The sequence below is a fragment of the Empidonax traillii genome, unplaced genomic scaffold (assembly GCF_003031625.1).
Source record: "Empidonax traillii isolate 1590-97213 ecotype Southwest subspecies unplaced genomic scaffold, ASM303162v1 scaffold197:size915647, whole genome shotgun sequence".
NCBI classification, from domain to species: Eukaryota; Metazoa; Chordata; class Aves; order Passeriformes; family Tyrannidae; genus Empidonax; species Empidonax traillii.
In genome coordinates this window covers 432158-455515 of record NW_020955390.1, presented here as the reverse complement: position 1 = coordinate 455515, position 23358 = coordinate 432158, and the positions used below count along the sequence as shown (strand labels likewise).

Here is a 23358-nt window from a genome sequence, read left to right as displayed (position 1 = left end):
TGGGGGGTGGTAGAAATTTGTATTAAACTTCATATGAAATATTAAGCATTTGTCACAAGCAAAACCATCGTCAGAGACACGATGCTACACTGTAATAACCATTTACCTGGCCAGTACTGCTAGTCTGATGGTCAAGTAGCTGAGCTCCGTGACACACACATACATATACATGTATCAATCACGTTTTATTTGAACATAAACTGTATTGTGTATGTGTGCAGTTCATAGATAACACTAGGTAACTACAAGTACCTCTTGTACAGCTTCCAGTGTGTCTCGAAGAACTGTAGAGGCTGAAATACTATTTTTTAAGGACTAGAAAAAGGATAGTTAACAACCGGGAACAGAGTCAACATAAACTGAATCTTTAAAACTCAGTGTTAACCATTATTTCATTTCAGCACTCTTAACTTTGGGAAAATGCCAGAGGCAGTTTTGAGCTCTGGCACTAATCACTGCTGTAACAGAAATTCTCACATCAGCTCCTCTGCACAGCTGCTCACCATCACCCCAACATTTAAAGGATAGGGACAACATAACAGAGCATATGGATCAATTTGCACCAGCAGATTTTACATTAAAAAACTGGGCAAAGAATGAGCTGTTAATTGCCAAGGGCAATGAGACTTGTTAATAAGAGAGAAACCCCATTAAGACATTAATAGCTTTGAGCCTCAGCTTGTAAAGCAGTTGCACAACTCTCACTCTTGTCACTATCATGTACTTCGAGTTTTCAAGGGAAATAAAAAGGAAAAAAAGAATCCACAAGAAGTTGCTGTATTCATCTGAAAATTACCAGTTTTAGTTAACAGTGATGACTGTCTCTAGTTACAGCAGTAGTTGTGCTCACATGTGGCTAACACCAATTTTATTATTGACTTAAGTTTTAAAAAATAGCAGAAGGGTCAAAATGGACCCAAAACTGGATGGAAGACTTAATTGGTAAACTACTGTAACACATCTTGGATCTTATTTTCAACTGTGAGCTGGATGAGGCCATGGAACATCCTCCTGAAGATTTCTAATCTCTGATTTGGTCTTTCTGCCCTCAAAGAACCTTGTTCACACCATTATCTTCTCTATCTTAATTGCTGCTAGCTTTTCCACACTCTCTCAAGATTATTTGGACTAAGAATCTAGATTACATCTGAACTATGTTACACACTAAGACATTTTATTTAACAAGACTAAACAAGTTTGGATTTTATCATAAATGTGGTTTGATGCCCCTAGTAAGTATCTGCTATTTACGATCAAAGTGCATTCCCTCTTTATGTGTATCCATTCATCTTCACCCAGCAAGCACAAAATTCTAAAACAAGAGGCAAACATGCACAAGCCGAAGCAGAGGTACCTAGCAAAAGGTGTACCAAACTCCCCTATCCAGCACAATAAGAATTACAGGTACACTGAGGCCATTTTACATGAGCAGAATCTACTCTTTTATCTGAATAAAGATTTACCCTAAAAGAATAAATGACAAAAACACATTTTAATGATCAATAAGACAAGTCTTTTTAAGCTTGATTACAAAGTTGTTTCATTTACTCATTGTAACATTGCTTCTACTAGAATATTTATATACCTTCTTTGTTATTTTTATTTCTTTCTTCAGCAAAGTCTGAAAGTGACCTGAAAAAAAAAAAAATCAGGCTTTTTTTGTAGATCTAAATACTACAATTTTACATGAAGTTCAAATACAACTGACAAAAATGACACATTAACTTTATTCCAAGTTTCAGATTCAAACTAATGATTTTTAAAAATAAGTAATATGTCGTGATTAAAATGCTTTCAGGTGTACATTTTAACCTACCGAACTTAAATGAAATTCCAATATTCTAACTTTAATTCTAAAGAAGGAACAATCCAAAAAACAAAAATTCGCACTATTTGAAATTTGGGCTTTGCTACAGATTTGCCTTTACGCTTACCATTCATAGTGATCATCTAATAAAAACAGTAATTTGAGCACAACTACAATAACGGCAGCAGCAAGAATATCATATTTCACTTTTCTTGTTGACTTATTTCCAGGCACAAGAGTCAGGAAATCCACTTCTCCAATACCGATTTTTTTCACCACTCGACAAGTCCAATTATGCAATTCATCTGATTAATACAAATAAAAACATAAAAGGAGTAGGTTAAGACAAGCTAAAAATATTTTGACAGTGCAAATACATTGGTCATTTGAGGAAAACAGTATTTAGGTATTTTAGGACCATCTGACAGCCATTTTTTTCAGGCTGAGTATTTTTGAGTATTTTTAAAAAAACTTGGCAACCTTCACTGTGCTTCCATGGAAAACACGTATGACATTATATGTTCACACGGGGGAAAAAGAATCACATATTTAACAGTGTTTTGATGTTACTTGAATGATATTGTGAGATCATCCTGAATATTCTTCTGGGAAAGCCTATTGCAAATCCACATAAATACAGTTTAAAAAACAAAACAAAACCAACAAACAAAACAAACAAGCAAACAAACAAACAAACAAAAAAGCCAAAAAACTTGTCACAAGCTTTTTTCCTGCATGTTGACTGAATACCCATGACAGGACGTATTCAGCACTGCACAGAAGAGGAACAGCAGTTGGATTGTGGCAGGGCAGCACTTGCTGCTCCCCTGCCAGAGCCTGGCAGGTTAGACCCGGCTTTACCCCGCGCAGCCCCATCGCACTCGCTAGCGCAGGTTGTGCCAGTGAGATACAACTGCAGCTCCACAGGCAGCACTGTATCTATACAGTCTCTTATTACTCTGCTTATTTTTCACAGATACAAATCCCCCAAATTTCTCACCTTTCCTGTTCAGCAAGAAATACAGGAGCTGATTACATCACCATCAGATTCCACAAAGGTTAGCAATGTATGACTAAGTACAACCTTAATCCAGCTATACTTACAGTCTCTTGCTGCTTACAAACAGCTCAGTAGGAACTTGTTTTTAATCCTCTCGTACATAACAGTCAAAGTTAACTAAACTCTGGAAATCATATTTTCTTATAAATACTAGCAGTATATTTTATTTCAGATACTTTAAATGGCCTCTTCATTAGTACTTGAGCGTCCTAAGAAACACTGCCAATTCGTTGCTTATTTGTTAGACAACAGCAGCAATCCTTTTTTAATTCATGAAAAAAATGTTTCTACGTGATAAAAAGCATAGTTGCGAGGAAAAAAGTAAAGTAAAGGACATTATATTCCTCTTCTACAGTAATTTTCAAAGAGTACTTCTCTTTGTATTTCTCTATAATAAATCTGAAAATTACAATTTTCTAGTCTTTGCTTTGATTCAGTTGATATTTCAGAATCTGCAAATTAAGGTGATTCTCTATAGGATCATAACACTGGTGTAAAACTATGAAATCAGAATTTCTACTCTGGAATTTTAGCCCTAAATCTGTTGGTTATCTTATCTTCATTCAACTGCGAGTAAACAGAAAACCCAAGCACCTTTATTCAATGTAACTAATTGCAAAATAAGACACTAACACCCTACCCTATTCCCAAATTGTTGGAATGCTTTGAGGAAAAAAAAATTAATTTACAGGCTGTTTGTCTGTATAACTCATCTTCAGCGACAGTGGTATTTGACAAAGTATGGTAACCCAACAGGTACTTCACACACTAGGACATGTTGGCCTTTCTCTGACAATTTAGTATTCAAGACTTAAAGAGTCAATACTTTAACAGTATACTGTTTTAGAACTAAATCATAAATACAGTGAGACAGCAGCTGATCTGTCACACAGTGTCAATATTAAAATTAATGCTAATATGCAATATTATATAATATACAAAACATATTCTATATTAAAGAATATACTGTCATTACTATACATGAAAATTCAGGAGCTAAGCAATCAAGTTCCAACTTATTAATCAGTTAGCTAAAGTTAATAAATCACATGAATTCAACTAGTGCCTCTTAGTTCACATGGATACTGAAAGATTTGAAATGAAGTATCCACTCCACTACTTAGAGAGCCTACACCAGAGTGCCCTTGCATATCTGGGCCTATAATACATACTCTAAATGTTTGATGAAGGTGCTTTCCATAGAAAAAATATCTTCCAGTTCAAGTTTAAATTGGAATAAATTAGGAGGAAAAGAGCAGCACTTTAAAAGTAGTAATTTGAGCCTTTTTGCCAGAGCTTAATAAACCATAGAAAAGTTTTATCAGCATGGGCTAGGGAAAATATTTACCAGGTAAATTAGCTTCCATCAAGTACTTGATGCACAGCATGTCTGGATGAAGAAAGCAGCTGTCTGTTATATCTGGAAAACGAGGCAGGTCTAAAAATGCTGCAAGCTCAAGCATTTTGTTGTATACTTCTTCATATGCAGGCCATGACTGAAAGACAGCATTAGAAGGTCTTACTCATTTGCTCTATTACCATATTTGTAAATGAGTAGAAATCAGTTATTAATGTTAAATTCTGTATTGTTTAATACAGGATTATTTATACAGACTCTTTTAGCACTCTACGATTAAACAGACATGCAAGAATGGAGCCAACGCAAAGAGAGACATGCTGGCTTTAAATCCTATGAAATACATTAGGAATGAATAGAAAGTTGTTTCAGATCCGCAACCAACACTCCACCTTTTTTGTAAAGTGATCAGTATGTCTCCAGATGCTCCAAAACCGAAAGAGCTTTGGAAAAAAAACCACTACAAGTGAAATTGATGATGAACTCTCTAAAGAGCTAAGAGATCAGAAACCCACAAAAGGTGGAGGTTGGCAGGGACTGCATAAAACCACCAGGTCTAGGTCACTGCTTGGGTCAGCTAGAGCAGGCTGCCCAACCCCGTCTCCAGTTGGATTTAAATATTTCCATAAATGGCAGCTTCACAACATCTGTGTGAAATCTGCTCCAGTGTTTCTGTTTCACCAACCCTAGTGTACAAAAGAAAAAAGGTTTTGTTTTCCCTTACACTTAAATGGAATTTCTTGTATTTCAATTTGTGCCCATTTCCTCTCATCCTGTCACTGGATGCCATTAAGGAGGATCTGGTTTTCCTCCTTTGCACCCACCTGTAGATATCACATCACACTCATCCTGAGTATTCTCCAGCTCCAGATGAACAGTGGCAGCTCTCTCAGCCTACCCTCACTTGTCAGATGCTCCGCTCCATCAGCTTCACAGCCCTTTACTGCCCTCACTCCACTGCGTTCACATCTCCTCTGTGCTGGACAGCCCAGAGCTGGGCCCAGCACTGCTGGTGTATGTCACCAGTGCTGAGCAGAGAAGAAGGATTGCCTTCCTTGAGGACTTGTGCAGTCACCACAACTTTTCAACAATTATTGGCAAGGGATGTTGAGATGACACCAGCCAGCTGCCTCAGCACTTGTGGCAGCATCCCAACATAGCCCACGAACCTTTATACATCCAGTTTGTTTATATATTCCCTAACCTGCTTCTGAAAAACTGAAGTAAAAAAGACATTCATCACCTCAGCCTTCTCCTTGGTCTTTGTGACCATATTGCCATTCAGCAGCAGGCCCACATTCTCTAGAACCCTTCCACATAATCTTTAATGTAATGTAATTTTAAAAAATAATTCCATATTTGCATATTTATTAGTGAAAATAAATCTGCAATTCTCTTTTAAAAACTACTGACTGTATGAGGAAAATTCTCCCAATTTCTACTGAAGCTTTCCCGCTAGAGAAGAATATAACTAACAGACAGATTTTGACATGTTTACTCATAATGAACTCAACAGGACCTGAAGTTTGCGTAAGCACAGACTGTAAGATTTGACCCATATTTCTTAACACCTGAACTGTTTCATTAAATATTCTTAATTCTCTGTATTTTAAATGATTACTTGAATTTACCTCTCAAAGCAATAATTTAGGTTGTTCAGGCTACCTTACGTTTTCTCTGCTTTAGTTGGTAGTTCTAATTCAGCAGAGCATTTTATCACGTATTCATATTTTATAAAGTCAGTTTGTGCATATGGAACCTTCCTTTAACAGAAAATTAGCAGGGATTTACACTTTGAGCACAACTTCAAAACCTCCCCCAACAAGGGTGAATTCAATGTGATTTTATTCAATAATTTGTTTTCATCTATTTTAATATAAACTGTGTAGCCAGTGAGCAAATTTTGAGTGATTACCTACGTTCGTTTTCTTTTTTTAAATGATCTCTCCTCAGACTGCACTTCAGACTTGCTTAACTGTGTGAACACATGCTTAAGCAAATGAATAATTCTGCTGTCACTTACTATTACACATGTAACTTTTTGTAACAGTTAAGAAGTTGTATCATGTTCATTAAAGTTTCTAAACAGTGTTAAAAATTGGCTTAGACTGCTCTAGGACTATCTTGAGAAACAAGAAAAACACGCATTACCAGAGTTCTGCAGTAGACCAGGCTTACAGTACTTTCTATTCCTTTTAAAAAGCAGTGCTAAATTGAATACCAAAATGATCTTGGAATAAAACCTGAATCATATGTAACTTCTCTTGAGTGTAGTGGGAGAAAAATGAAAGTCTCAGATAATTCAAATAAGAACATTACATAAATATTATTCCTAATTAGATATAAAGGAAATATGCTTTTCCCTTTAATGAAAATCAGTTGATTTCGTAGCTTCTTAATAATATATCACAGATGAAAATAAATTAAGACACTGGAAATTCAGTCACTTGAAGTACTCCCATTCTCAAACGTTAAACTATCACCAATGGAGCTATCTGCACAGTCTAATTTAATATCGAGGTACTTTAAGGAATACAGCTCTTAACTGAAGGACTCAAGGTAGACACCTCTATCACCTTCTACCTGAGCTTCTCTCCCTGTGCCAAGGCAAGGAGACAGCCTTCCTATCCTTGGCACTACTGAATCATACCTTCCTTGCCAGGCCCAACATCTACTTTTGTTTCAAAGCTTTTGTTTGCAATTTATAGGAGTCAAATTGGTTCTTCAAAACACCAAAAAATCACTCTGCTTTACAATGACAACCAAGGCTTTCCTTTTTTTGAAGGCAAACAAGTGGTATAAAAACTAGAAAAAAAAAATTAAGACTGAGAGCTACCACTTGGGTCATTTTTATAAAGAGCATTAATAGACAAAAACTGTTCCTCGTTGATGTGTGTTCATAAGATGCAGATTTAGGAAGGGCATCCTAACAGATCATAAAGACCAACCAAATCAATTGTTACTTTCCAGGGCTTAACCCCCTAAGCTCAAAAACATTCACTGCAGTACTCCTGTTGCTACAACGCAGCACTGAGTCATGACCATGCTTCCAGGAGTACAGTCATCTCTGGAACTGTGACTGCAAGGATAAGCTGGATCCAGCACAAGATCACACCTCCGCAGGACACATCACAGCAAAGGGCCAAAGGCTGAAAGGTCGAGGACTGAGGAGACTGCTGGGTTATTTCAGGAATCAAGCACTGGCTGTTTTCACCAATCACTGCATACCCTGCTTAATTCTGAAAGAGCTGTGAGTTCATACAGCAAATCTTTTATTCTGCAAATCTTTTATTCTTTAATTCAAACGTAGTGCAAGCGTTAAAAGAGAAAGAACTCCCAAATTCCACACAACCAACACCACAAGTGTTGGGACAAAATTAAGAAAAAGCAAGACACAGCAAACAAGCAGCCTCAAAATTAATAAAAATTATCACCTTCTACTTAGCTAGGTATTTCTGCCAAAAAAAAAAAAAAAAAAAAGAACCTGATAAAACAAGTTGCACTGGAAGTCAACCAGCAAATCCACTACGAAAGCAAGATCCAGAGCTGGGGCCTCCCTCTTTCAGGTAAAAAAAACTCTGCCTCCAGCACCCCATGATTAAACCCCAAGGGAGGAGTACTTGGACAATAGAGGACAGTGTTAGATCATATGCCACACTCTCTCCAAGTGTAACTTTCACTTATCCAATCATAAATTAAAAAATTCACGTTGTATTTCTGTGTTAAATATTAGGACAACTCCCCTGTCCATCAACACATGGATTTTCCGAGGTCTCACCTTGCTTCAAGAACCTGGGAAATAGTATAAAAGCCACACATAAAACTCCAGTTACAAACCTAATAATTCCAGGAAGACTGACAGAAAACCCTTTTAAAGTTATGCCACTTGCTAGCCTTTTTTGGAGTTTCGCAAGCTGTGATTTCTTCAAGACTGATCAGCAACGCTGACAGAGTCTGTAACTTGTCTAGATGGGGTACAGAGGTTACCAAGAACTTTTCTTAAACTTTGTCTTTAAAATCTTTCACGTTATTCCCACATATGACAAATAAGGTAGTTACAGGTCTTCTCCAGAAAGCAGTACAGAAGATTAGTACTACTTGAGAGTACTTCCCCATGCCCTCCTCCCCAGTGACTTCAGCTGAGCACAGGAAAAAAAAATACAAACTTTTGAGTTGGTGAAGAAGTGTCTAGAACAAGATTTAAATGATGATAAATAGTCAATAGATTATTTAAATTGGTTGTCTTTATCTTTCAAAGTTACATGGCATTTTTCACCCATATTAGAAAACAACAAGGTTTTCAGGAGCAGAGGAGCTTAACTATTAGCATGATAATCAGATCACAGTAACAAGTAATTGTTTTGGGTAAGCCAAGATTGCAGCCTCTCCTACTTGTTAGGACAATATCAGAATGTTGCTGATCAACAAGTAGAAAATAATATGCACTGGCTGGCTTTCTAGAATAATTTGCAGGCTCTGTAGTTTCTTGTTTTAAATGTGGTCTGACTGACTCTCAGATGACTGTATAGGCCATTTCCTTCTTGTGTATCAGGACAATATCCCTGCAGGCATTAAGGCATGACTTACATATTCACAATACTCACAACTCGGTTTATTTTACAATGATAATGTTCTATCCTTTCTGAAAAGAATTAATTATACAGTTGTTTTAAATTTTTCCCTTCCAGTTTTCCTTCTTTCCTGTTCAGTACTTTTTTTGCAGCACAATTCCCTTCCTCATCATCCTTCTACCCGTGAATTTCCATCTTGGGAACCCTTCTTTCCCAAGCCTGTGCATTCTCTAAAGTTCTACCTTCACCTGGGCTGCTTATGTTCCACAGCGGACATTTTTCCCAAGTGATTTATTTAATGACCATTTAATACTGGAATCTAATAAGGTCCAACTCATTTTTGCATTATCAGCTTTTTTTGTGGGTCATTGAGAATCATTTGACATTTAGAGTTGGATACGACTGCAATTGTCCAAAACTCAGCAAGGCTTCATAATTTTTAAGATGACAAATTCAGTCTAAACCAAGTTGGAACAAGAGTGTACCAAACTTGTCAGGAAACGGACTGAAAAAGCCATTTAACTTGAAGGTTTGGGAAATGTCAAGTTATGAGGGTTGGAGAAGGGGTTTTATGCAACACAATCCAGAATTTTGGTTCAAACCTTGTGTAAAGCAAGGCATGCCCATACAATAAAAGATAATTAGTGTAAAAATAATAAATCAAATGGCTGCCCTAATGTGTGTAAATATCTTTGAACGCAGACTGCGTTGAAACACACATTCCCAGGAATCCAAGCAGCTTTACATTTACATAAGGTAAAATTAGGTACCAACAACAAGCACAGCAGTCGAGTTCTCTACAACACGTGGTTCACCTTACTTTGCTCCTGCTGCTCAAGTGGTTGAGATATATCTGGTCACCAGCAGCAAGAGCCTGATGTGGGACGACACCAGCCACAATGCATGCAGGTTACATAAAAGAATTGACAGGAGAAACAATAACTGCTTCAACTGTAAAATTTACATCCAAATTAATATTTAAAGCTGAATGAAATGACCTTGTGAACCAATCATTACACACTTGTGGTCAGCAAGCCTAAACTTCTAGATTACTAATGATTGTTTTTGCCAAGCTTTTTGTGTGTTCTTACAGTACTACTGATCTGGCTACCTCTCATATAAACACATACCAATGAATCTTGCAGATATTTTTTTTAATGGCACTGTTTTCTCCCCTTGCCTGACCACTATCTACCTCTCAGGACCAATACCATCCCACCTGAAACAGCTGCAAACTAATACAACAGCCATCACACAAAAATTAAACATGCTTTAACACTGTGTATTATGAATACAAACATTTAAAAAATAAGAAACACTCAAAAATTTTTTGCCATCTAACCTAGCTGGAAAAAAACTAATATAATCAACTTTGTTGCACAGTTAGATTCTATGTAGCCTCTTCAGGAAAGCCTTTTTTGTCAGAGCATAAGGTATACAGAAATCTTTAAAGGTCCCTTCCAAGTCAAACCATGTTGTGATTCCATGACGTTGTCAGCACTGTTACCGCTGCTGCACAGAAACGTCCCAGGCTTGTGATTTGCTGGTGAGGGTGAAAGTACACTGGGGAGAACCACTGCCCCCTGCTCCTACCCCCTTTCCTAAGTCACCATCTGAAACAGGAGAACAGATTCCACGAACCTCGAGCCTGACTCAGTGCAATCATTCTTACATGGACTAAACGAGTGGAGAGATGTCCTCAAACCCTGATACCCATGAATCACATACAGGTGCTTGATGTAACAGCAAGAGGGTGTGCCTGGAATTATTAAAAAGGAACCAAATGACAAGAAAAACAAAGACAGGTGAAACTGCTACAACTCCATTTAGATACCTGCTAAGAAATAAGCATTCTGTGAGACTCCTGCCACTAGGAAAGACATAAAGAGATCAAGCCTGCTGTCAAACAGAAAGGGTACCTAAAAGGTTAAGACAGGAAAAGGAAATCAATTTGTCCATCTTGATGACAGGCAAAGAAGTTGCCCAAGTTATCTGTCTGGTAAAAAATGGAAAGAAGTGGGGGGAAAAAAAGTCAAGACACCATTTGAAAATCATAGATGTCATACTGGTAGCCTCTCTCTTGCTCTCTCCTTTAATAGCTGCAACGACAAATACATCTTAAAATCCCAAATTACTACTGATCACTGTTGCAGAGGAAATGAGAAGGAACTCTGCACAGCAAAAAGATCAGTGTTAGAAAATGACTCAATAAACAATGGTTTTGCATTTTTGAGAGAAAAAAATTAGGTGTGCTAGGATATTGGATTGCATTACATTGACACAGGCAGTTTTTACTGAAGAATTCAAGATGGTATGAGGATGACCCAGCAACCCACAAACAAGAGAAAAAGCTAACTGAACGTCCAGTATAGATGTACTCCTTTACTGGGAAAAAAAGTTCCATTGGCTGCCTAGCAGACCTTTCAACGGGCTCCTTTCAGAGGAAGACATATTTTTCATTACACAGTACCTGGTTAAAGTGGTTTTTGAATGAATGAGTTTTAATATTATTAAACCACGAGAGACACATGCTCGAGCATTAACCTGTTCATGTTCACAGGGTAAGTCTGACAAATATAACTTTTGTAAAAAATGTAGTGTTTCTACAAACAGACAGTAACCAATAAGAAGCTGAACTGTCATAATGTATTAAAAGTTAAGAGTTTGGGAACAAATTTTATTGAATTTCATAAATATTTTGGTAGGTTTGTTTTCTTTCTTCATTAAGTAATGCTTTAAGACAGGTATGGACAAGCTAGAGTTTCTGTTACACAACAGCAAGCTCCCATGATAAACTTGATTACAATAACCCTTTCAGCAGTGAACTTCCTCCTCAGCTTTTTTTTCTTTCAAATAAAAGCCTCACCCTTGCTTCTTTTCATTCTGCACTACTTTCTACTGAACAAGTACTGCATGCACCTGTTAAAATGCACAAAAAATACAGAGTGAGGAAGAAAATAAAGTCCCACAGATAGAAAAACACCCACCCCTAACAAAACTAAGATTACAAGGTATCTCAAAACACCAGCAGACAAAAGCAGGAATTGCTGGCTTGTTTTGGAAAGTAAAAGCAGCATAGACGATTAGCAGAATTTGTACAGACAGAATTTTATCCCTCTTAGGAGACTTTTTCTTTTTTAAATAAACAAGAATGACCAGCTTCTGTCTTAATTTCAATTCTTTAAATAGTTACCACAAAGAAAAAGAAATTTAAAAAAAATCCTACGGTAATTAAGGTCATTCAAATTTTAGTTAGGAAAAGAGGCTCTTACATATGAGACCTGGAATGTTTTGAGAAGAGGACCTCAGCAAACAAAGGAACGTGTCTAAAAGCCAGTCTGGCAGATATACTTTCCAGGGAAGCAGAAAGCCACTGTCATTCCAGTCTAAACACTCCAGGAGAAAACAGCAAACATTTTGACCTGCATTCATGAGTTCATTAATAGATTTAGTCAGGAATTACTCCGTTTGAATCAGACCCAAACTAAAACATAAATATGCAATCCACCAAAACCCAGAGTGTTAGACAATCCAAATGGCAGCAGTTTCCTGTGAACTATATGATGACTTGAAGTCATGGGCTTTAGCCAGTAGCACATTATTAAGGGATGCAAAATCCTTTCGAAAAGCCAGTGAGAAAAAAAAAAAACTAAATATAGGGACCACTTTATAGCATTTAGAAAGTCTTCAAGTTTCCTCATGCCACAAACCCACCCCATTGCCTCAGGCAGGTGCCTTTGTCCCAGTTTTCCACCTTGTGATAGAGCAGCACAACAGGACCCCTGAGAGCCCAGCCCTGCAGGAGCAGCCACCAGGCAGTGTCGCATGATGAGGGGGAATGACAACAGCAAAGGACGAGAAAGAACCAAACATTCTGCAACTAAGTTGGCTTCATGTGGTGTGCACTAATGTGGGCTTAAACTCACACATTAAATGAGGAAAAGGAAAAGACATACAGAGCATCTTGCCACTTCCTGCATGCTGAACTGAGACGCTATCTTGGTTTAGGAACATTGTGAGATGAAATTAAGGACTACACCCTAGTGCACTTACACTGTCTCAGCTAAAAGCATATCCACTTCAGCAATTCCTAAATTCCATACGCTTAATTTTAAAACCTTAATCACTATTAAAACAAATGAAAAGAAGATAGTATTAGCTTAATCTATTCACAAATCCAAGATACGTGCTTACTTTTAGGGCCAGAAGAGGACTGCACAGAAGTGAAGACTGTTTAGAAATACTAAGGGTATAGGGGTAAAGTGCAAAAATCCTTAAAGTTCCATCTCTGTCAGCCAAGGATGGCTCCCCCATGACCTAGAATTTATTTACCCTTACACAGCTTTTTGCATTTCTCCTCTTGCCACATTTCTAGGCCAGGCTTCTTGCAGGAAGAAGAGTCCTTCCTCCTCCTGGCATTGGGATCACTGCTACTACTCAACAGTAAGAAATTTTACATTGTGAGTTACTGAACAAGCAATTCCCTTAGTTCTTCCACCAAAACAAACCAGAAGATCACTAGAAAAATATAAGCATAAAAAAAAACTTTTTCAAAAAGGAAATTTTTTTTCCTAAAAGAAATGTGCAGTCTTCATTGCTTAGAATTCTTTACCATAGGCTAGACATACCTCTTTTATACAATGATTTTCCATACTTTTACCATTTAGTCATTCCTCAACATTTTTCAATTTGAATAAAAAAACATTCCCAGATCTCTAAATCTGAAACTTTATGGGAACATATTTAGTTCACCTACCTTAAAGGTCTGAACTATGACTTAAAATAGAGTTACTGTGAGATAACTAGTTAATGAAAAACGGAGTTTTACAATCTTTTAAAAAGTCTCCCCAGAATACAAAAACCATAAACTGAAACCGTAACTGAAATCCCAGAACAAACAAAAAAGTGGCTGTACTGCATCAATCCAAAAAGATCTATTTAGCCTTGCATCCATCAGCAAGGAAGCAAAATGCACAGGAAGGGATTTATGAACCAAGCAAGGCATGACATTACCAAACGTCTGTCCAGCTTCACAGCATTTGTGGCTGAGTCAGCAGTAAAATCTCTGCTCTTTTTTTTTTTGTTCCAGATCCCTTTCCCTTCATGGCATTGGTACAGTCAGCATCTGGCCCTTTCAACATCCAGAACATCCTCTAACACAAGGAGTTTCACCAGTTACCCACAAAATATATGAAGCCTCATCTCCTGCTGATTCTGAACTTGCAGACCAGGAACCTCTTCTGACACCTCCCAGTCCTTGTATTGGAAGAGACAATGAAGAATTGCCTCCTAAATATGTTCAACAAACTATCACCACATTTGCCTCTCAGTGACTTCTTCTTTAGGTTGAAAGGTAAGCAGATAATATTGTTTCACGTAGGAAACAAGTCCCTAGGTTTGATGATCCTTGTTGTGACTCTGCACCTCTTAGTTCTTCTGCAACTTTAAGAAAGGGAGGATAAGAAAAGCAAAACACCCAATCAAAATTCCATGTAGTTTTTAAGATACAAGTGCATGACAGTTTTATACATTAACATAAAATTGTTTTGATCTCCATTCTTTTATTAGATGTCAGGAGTTATTAGAAAATAATTCCAATGTAGCTACAACAACTGCATGTTCGAAAACTGCATCATGAAGGGATTACAGAAACCTGTATAAATAAGATCAAACAGATATTTAAACTAAGGTTGGTACATAAAAGTAATAGCATTGATAACACCAGCTTTCAGAGAACACTACAAATCGATTTTTCTTAATACTATTTTCTCCACATAGAATAAAGATATTTAAGTGAACTGTTGGACAGGAAGAAAGTTTAAGAAATTTCACGAAGTATTGCTCCCTTTGTATTCTCATATAACCTCAGAGCTTCATAGTTATATCTCAGCAGATGCAAAATGGGGAAAGTTTGACTTGTTACAAACTACTCATAACAGAGGATTAAGAATTTTATCAAGAAGAAAGAGAAGAAAAGTGAAAAAAAACCAAGACCGAATAGAATTAAGAAGGCTAAGTAACCTGTAGGTATACTTTTGTTTTCAATTGAACTTTTTGTTTAAAATTATCATTATTCTCTAAAAATTACTGCATCTGTAAGTAACCTTTACTTGTATCAGTGACATGCATTTTACTTTTTCCTACAAGGTTTACTCATCAAAAATGGACAGCAGACCATTTTATTTAAAAAAACATCTTCAGAATCAAAAAATCATTTAACCTATCTATCATTAGCATAGCATTGTTGTCATCTACCAAATAAGTAACACTAAAGCAGTCACCAAGTGGTATAAATGATTTCCACAATAAATATTACAGCAGTTACCACACGCAATACTCAGAATACAAAAGTATACACAGAATTTTACTCCTCCTTAGACACTGGGATAAAAAACATAAAGCCCTAGAACAATGATTCACTTCATCTGTCCCTCCTAGAAGAGTACTATAATTAGGAGACTAAATCCACACCCACAAATAAAGAAACACCAGCACTTAAGAAATATTGTCAAGTTTATAAACTTCTATTTACAAAGTCTTTAATGAAGCAAATGCTAATCCTTCTGCTTTTAAACTGATGAAATTATAGTACCATAAATAGCATCTTTGATATAAAACAAACTTAAAGAATGAACTATCATTTGCTGTATAAAAGCACTCGGTCACATTGCATCCAATTTAGGGTACAAATAAAGGAATGACACCAGCAAACCTAAGGGATGAATTAGCCTGAAGAGCAGGACAAATACCTGTATTTTTAGCAGTGCTAAAAAGTCATCATGAGATTTCCAAGGATCTTCAGTGGTCAGGATAACAGTTTCAGGCAAACATATGCCACGAGCTATGAGCTGAGTGCTCTACAGCCATTCCTAAGTGACACTGTCCCCACAAACAATGTGCTTTACCCGGGGCACTTTGTGTTTCAGGTACAGAACTTGCTCTTCCCTGTGCAGCAATAAAGGTCACTGGTCAGTATTCGAAAGAACGATGAAAAAGTATGTAGGCTTTGTTCTCAGTGCAGAGTGGGAAGAATTATCATTGTGAGTGAAAACAGGATGCAAACTTTACAGGTTTGCACAGACCTCCAGGAAAAGAGCTGAGTGTAGGCAACAAGAGAGAAGCATCAATACTCTAATAATAGTCCCTCTGCTAATCTCTATCTATCCTTCCTGTTGGATCTACATTTGAGCGATCTAATGAACATACTCTCAGTAAGTGAGAGAGGTAGCTACTTTTCAAAGCTTCCCAGGGAAGATCCTATCTAAGTTTATACACTTCAAACACAGGAATATATTTGTGATATGCTCCTGACTGCAGGAAACGAGACAAAAACAGCTCAAAGTATCTAAAACAAGATGCAAACAAGTGTTTCCAATGTGAGTAAGTCGAGCAATAGACTAAGATACAGGACTGATAGTTTCCTTGTGTTATTTACAAATTCAAAGAACTAGTTTTCAATAAACCAGTAATACTGATGCTACTTCTGGTCAGAACATAAATAAATCATTTAACCAATCCTAGAAGCATATTTTATATAAACCCCTCACACTTTATAACAAGCTGGCAGAGATTATTAGAAATTACTAGTGATTGAATGCCAAATTACTTCTAAAATCGAGCCATTACCCTTGATAGCCCAGGTCTACAACCAGTTCCTAGTTTTGGTTGTATACAGCACGTAACTGTCAAAGTACTGAGAAATTGTCTCTCCTTAATCCATGAGAAACCTTCCAATTTCATGTTTTCCTCCAGGCTACCTGACAGTTCTTCTGCCCCCAACATTCACAGGGAAATCAAAATCAGGAGGCGTCTTAAACTACTTAAAACTTCTCAGCTAAATTTACAAAACAAAATGGCTTTTACTATGCTTGAACAAAGCTGAATTGATTCACATACATTTTTGTGGCACATCCCCATGTAATTCAAACCAGTTTTTAAAGAGCAACTGAGTTGCTGGATGGTCACAAGGCACAAAGTGTTTATATGGTGCAAGTATGAACAACCATATTCCAATTGCAATAGTGCCTGTAATAAAGAGAAGACAGAGGGTATAAATCTGACATTCTTTGTCTTTAACCTGCTCGTCATGGAAAAACTCTGTAACATTTAACTATATTGTAACATAAATTATTACCTTTACATCATCATTTTGAACATGGATGACAAGTCTCACACTGGGTAATACTGCACAAGGATACAAGTCCCAAGTTTAAACCTTGTTTTCAAGTAGTATAGAAAACAACACAAAACCATGTAGCTCCTAATTGTGAAAGCACAGGCATTAAACCTCTCCAAACACAGTCATGGTAGGTCACTACGCTCACAGACAAGTCCACAATATTCCTTTTTATTGTGGAATAATGGGATAAATGGAAAACCACAGAAAAAAAAGATTCCCTTTCTGAAGCAGAGGGGATGTTTGACTGCATTGCTGTTCCTGAAGCGCTCCAGGACAATCTCCTGGATTAAAAAAAAAAAAGACAAGAAACAGCACTATAGGTATTCTGCAATGAAACAACATGTTAAGGTGACTGAGCCATAAGCAGCAGGGAAACTACAAAACCAAACAACCCCAAAACCTTGAATTTCAATGCCACAGCTAAGTGGGTAAGTCATGAAACAAACACGAAGAAAAGCAAGATTGTTTTGTAACTGGAAAAAGAATACAAATCCATATCATTAAAATCATATGTAAGGAAGAGAAAGATTTATGTCTGCAAAAAACCAAACCACTATCTGATAAAATGGAGTATTTTACAAAGGAGAGGCACAGATAATTTACACACAAGAAGCTTCAAGGAAATAACTGAGGAGTTCTCTGAAACACAAATGTTTTTTAAATAATCTTAAGAAATCCTAAACATCAAAGGACTCTCCACATTAGTATGCAGTATTTAAAAAAATGTAAAAGGGGAGATTCAGGAACTCCAGAATGATTAGCTTGGCATGGATCCTGAACAAAATAATACTATGGCAATGGGAAAAATAGAAGCTAAAAATACCCTGTCAGTCAAGCAACCTTCATAAGGTCAGAAGAGGAGAGCAGAGAGCTGACTGAAGCTCCAGCTCCCACAAGAAGCTAATCTGAAAAACCTTTTTTTTCCTTCATGGGAAAGCTAAAGGGGACCCAAATCAAAATTATCACCAAGTCTCACTGGAAGAATGTAACTCATAATTTACTCAAAAGTCAGGAGCTGCTCTGTGGGAAGCAAAGCATGCAGAACAAAGGAGCAAAACAGAAGCATCTCTGATACCAGAGGAGCAGCTTGGCAAAATCCTCTCAGAAATCAGATCTCTCAATTCTTCAGCAGAAGAGAGCTTTTACTGAAGCTGACACAGAATGATGGGTGACAGAAGGATTAGTGTCAGAGAACTATGGATATAAAACTGCTGCCAAGAATAAAGTCAAGTAACACTAAAAAAAAGAAAAAAATGGAATAGAAGAAGAAAAAGAAAATATAAACTATAGAATACTGTAAAAGAAGAAACCAGAGACCTGGAAAGTTTCCAGGCAGCACGGAGAAGAATGATCATCTCTCAATGGTTCAAGAAGCCTTTCACTCTTAAATGAGGAAATAAATTTAACAATCCAAGCTAGGGAGGGTGTGTGTGTGTGAATGCTTAAGTGCAAGGTATATATTCCTCCAACACAAATAAAATAAATCCAAAGCATCTTACAAAATAAAGCACTCCACGCTCAAGTGGCACGTTCTCAAAGGAGTTGAAATTTTCCAGTCTGCTTTATAAATACATTATAGTATCCACTTCAACACATATCACATATTACTTTTAGGAAAAGGAAAGCCTTGGATGAATTAGAACTTTTCATAGAGCGGCAAACATTTGTTTTTCAACTTTTCAATTTCCCATCAAAGTCAACATCAGTTCACAATGGAGCATGAACAAAAAGTCCTTATTAAACTGAACATAATGAGAGCTCGCCAGAGCTACCAGCCTAACCCAACACTGGCAAGAGACATAACTTTAATGGAGATTGATAACCTACCAAGAAAGAAAAAAGGTATCAGCCAGAAGGAAGGAACAAGAAGACTTTCAGTTAGGTGGGATAAAGATGAGAAAACCCTGATGTGCTTTTGACTTTCATGACTGTTCTCTCTTGTCCATGGCAGTGATTTATGACGAGTAACAACATACTGCTGCCACTTTTCAAGAGTTTTCCATGGGTAAAGGTAAGGAAGATGCAAACATCACTCTCAGATGGAAGTTTTGGAAACTTCTCTGCATCATGGAAAAATCAGAAGAGTAACACTGGGAGTTTTTTAAGAATCAAGACATCTATGGATGGAAAGAGGTGAATTATATAGAGCAGAATTCAAATCAGTGATTCTGTTAATAAAAGTTGGAGGTTGGATGTATAAAAAGAAACAAAAAATAAGAAGTTGTACTAAAACAACCCAAAAGTAATGTGGATGGCAATTTTATTGTGTTGCAAGGTCAAAGCTGTTAAAGTAAATGCATTTCTTGTTATAGAGTAGCACTACTCAAGGGATCATAAAAACAAACAAAAAACACAGAAAAAGGGAGGAATGGAATTACATTTGAAAACAAAAAAGGAAGTATTTTTTAGGTGCAGGTTTCTAGACAGCAAGGTATATCAACAACACTGTCAACACTAAAACATTCAGTGGCCTTGTAAAAGAGAGAAGGTTTAAAGCAGACTTAGAATTGTGCAGCTACTTCCATCTAAGAGCAAGGAGGGGGTGGGGAGAAAGGCTTATATAGAGAAGCCATTCCGTGACCACACTCCAGGGCAGAGGAAGTAGCAAGGATAATTTAGTAAATACCCATTCCTTTTGTCTTTGAGAGCAGGTTGCTGGACAGTTCTGAACAGAATTTGACCAACACCCACCAACTTCAACCTCCTCCTGCCCCCCCACTTTAAGAAAAAAAGTTTTTTAACTTCTTCTTTCCTAAAATCATTATTTCAAAGTTGAAGAAGAGACTGAGAGAAGGGAATGTCACTGAAGTCACACATCAGGCTCCTTGCCAAGTCCAGATACTTGTGCATCTAGAGACAACCATTCCCAAAGCTCCTTAGAACAACAGGATCTGAAAGATCCTTATGAGACTACACCTATCCTGTTGCACACAGCACATACTCCGAAGTGACGTGTTTGTTATCTTCAACACTTCAGTAAATCATGTTGCCCAATAGCCATGGGAGTGACCTGCTTACCCATATATACATGTACATTTAAATTTGTGTGTGTGTGAAGAATGTGAGAATCAAAATCAAAAATTACATTTGGACTAAAAAATTCATTTACAAGCCATTAAAGGTAAAATACACCAAAAAATAATGAGTTTCATAAAAAGTAATGAAATCTGAAGGTAAATTTGAGACAGCAAAACACAAGCAGCTTTAAAACACAAACAAAATAATTACATAAAAAGTAATCTGGTAAACAGTCATGAGTCAAAAATGTAAGGACAGACAGATCTGGCAAGGACAAGCTGTTGCTAGTTTAAAAGCAAAGGGATGCTTTAATCAATTTTGTATGAGGATAAAGATGAATCCCTAAAAGCAAAATAGAGGATGTGTACCTTAAGGATGTATCCCTACTTCAAGCAGAAATGGAAGAGGGAATTTGTGTGTAGGACAAATAGTATCAACAAAGTAAAACAAGCTGTCTGCAAATTATCCACTGAACTTTACATATACTAGTACTGACTTACAAACACGTTTTAACTCCTATACTAATGGGCTTTAAAGGAAACAGATATCCTGTACATTAAAAAGGAAATCTCCACCTAGAAGAGAAAAGATGATTGTGCCTATCAAAGATGTATTGGCTACTGGCACAAGCCAGTGCATCTCAAAGGAGAGATTTATTGTAGTTAAATAAATTGCAAAACAGCAAAAAAAACACCTTGATCTCCTGCACAGAACAAAATCAAAACCTTAGGTATCTTATTCTTTCTTGATACGTAAAAAAAGAGTTTTAATCAAATGGAATAAGAATACTTGTTTTAGAAAAAGGAAATTTTGTTTTTCCTCTCCTGTACTGGAAAGTTAGGACTTCTGAACTAAGCAGGAGCATCTTGTTACTGCTGCTGTTTGCTCTGTGAACCCTCTAACCATGCATTAGGTAAAACCCATTTTCCAAAGGCTAACTTCTAACATACATGTGATTTTAGTAGATGAAGGGATAAATAGGATGAATAATCAAGTAAAAGCTTAGAAAAGAGACTTGGAGCAATGGAAAGATAAAAAACTCATTTTCCACAAAGATCTTCTACAAAGTACTTTTATCCTTCCTAAAATATTTGTTAGGTAGTACTTAAACCTCCAGATAGAACCGAACCTGGCACCTGTCTAATAGTTACCCATCATGATAAAGATGATGTGGAGAGCTGAAGGCTCCTTTTGTCTTTACTTGTGAGACAGTCGTGCCCAGAGCTCCCAGACTTCTGGACAGCAGTGTCCACAACCTTTGTGGCAGGTATTTTAAATAAAGCTCAGTTCGAGCAGAATGAAGAATTATGTCCTTCTTGTAAGCTGTTCCATTACTAAAATATGAAGGGCCTATCTGCCACCTACACTGAAAACATGAAATAGAATACAAGACATACCTGAGGTTGGAAGGGACCCCCAGAGATTACACAGAGTCCAACGCATCTGCTCAGAGCAAGGTCAGCTACAGTAACATGCTCAGGACTGTGTGCCATCAGGTTTTGTGCACCCCATAGCGGTTCAGGGTCACCTGTTCCAGCATTCAGTCACCTTTACAGTAAAACAGTTTTGTATTTAAATAAAATTTCCTGTACTACACTTCGTGCCTGTTGACTCCTGTCCTTCCACTGTGCATCACCAATAAGAGAGCCTGACTCCATTCCCACTCCTCCCTGACAGGTATTACTGAAATTACTGAAATGCCCCCCAGCCTTCTCAGTGATAAAAATCCCAGCTCTCTCAGTCTCTCCTTGTACAGTAGATGCTGCAATCACCTCTAATTGCTAAATAGTATGCAGGACAGAGAAAAATGGTCAGTGATACAGACCCTACTCCTAAGTTACCCAGCACAGAAGTTCATTACAGCTGGGAAGCCTGAGACCAGTCACATTCTTTGCACATTAAATACTAATAAATGACAAAGCATAAAAACCCCTTGTGCATGTATATGTAAACATATCACTACACAGAAAGTATATGTGACTCACCTTATAATACTGTTGCATTTATTTTTCTAAAATCCATAACAACTTCAACCTTGTACAAATTTAGCATATTTTGGGTATGTGGGAAACTGTTACTGAAAAAAATCTTTCAGCCACTAAGAATATTTTGATGCAACATGAGTCTTATCTAGCTAGGCTTCATCTGCACTTAACTGATAAAATGATACTCAGAATGACTTTAAATCCTTCAAGCTACTACAACATAATTACTTCCTCATTCAAATTTGGGCAGCACAGGACGCAATTAAATGCACTAAAAATCTGTTGAAACTAAAAGAGCAAGACACAAAGGAGAATAGAATGCAGGCTGTATTTTCAGGACATAGTATTACACAATTTCACTTTCTGCTACAGGACAATAACCTCCTCTCTTGTACTTCCCAAAACTCAGAAGTCAAAACTAGATACAGTAAGCCATGGGTAATCTGAGTGCTACAGTGAGAACCATATGACATAAGAAAGAGCTAATAAGGTTTTTGCAATTATCAGCCCAATAATGTAGTAAAAAACCCATTAAAATTAAATAAACCTGAAGATGTAGCATTGAGAGTAAAGTAGGAGTAGATATTCCTAAAAAGAGGAAGCCACAATAATACTGGAGGGGCTGGAAAACAAATGGTACAGTAAGCTTACAGAATCTATGTATCTCAATGAAAACAAAGTTAAGAGATTACTTGATTAGCATCCGTATCTACCTATACTTTGGAAGTGAGATGTGCACCTCTATCCCAGAAGTAGTAAGATCATCCAAGGGCAACTGTCACCTCCTTTCTGCAAACAAGATCTCCCACTATGGCATATGGTACAAGCTTTACAGTTGCAATTCATAAGACAAAACCAAATCCAGAGGATGGAGGCAAAGGACAGAGAGAATGAGAATTTAAAAGGCTTTAAAAAAAGGTTTATGCCCATATTACAACCTAACATATCTTTTCTTTTACAGAAATATCTAAGACAGAAAAAGAAATCAAGAGGGTTTATATTAAATTTATCCCGATTTTTAGAAGTTGAGATCATAATTCTCACTTATTCAGACAGGAAAGCAGTGGTATAAAAACAAAAATATAAATGCTACAACTTCTGAAGCTACAGCTCCTGAACAACTCATGACCTGCTGAATATAAGCAGCATACTGGAGAATGGTAATGCTACTTGCAACATCATCACTGAGAGCTTGGGCTACAAAACCATTATAGCAGAGTAAAACCCAGCTTCTCCTGTCAACTGAATTGCTGCTTTCTGCTCTTAAAAGCTAAGATTTTATTTGCACATTTCAAAAATCCGTAATAAATCTTTTTTATCTGCATCACAAACACCACTGGGCAACTGTTACCACAATACATAATAATCTTAAGTATGGGAA

At 37.0% G+C, this 23358-nt stretch overlaps 1 protein-coding gene across 1 annotated transcript in view; it reads right to left on the bottom strand.

Moving 5' to 3' along the window:
- Positions 1 to 23358, bottom strand: part of TAF1B (TATA-box binding protein associated factor, RNA polymerase I subunit B) — a 44395-nt gene that overhangs the window by 8031 nt on the left and 13006 nt on the right. The window contains exons 7-9 of the mRNA XM_027886913.1: positions 4216 to 4363; positions 1935 to 2112; positions 1586 to 1632 (exon numbers count right to left, since the gene is read on the bottom strand). Coding sequence (XP_027742714.1) covers positions 1586 to 1632; positions 1935 to 2112; positions 4216 to 4363 — 373 coding nt within the window. The remainder of the gene's footprint in view (positions 1 to 1585; positions 1633 to 1934; positions 2113 to 4215; positions 4364 to 23358) is intronic.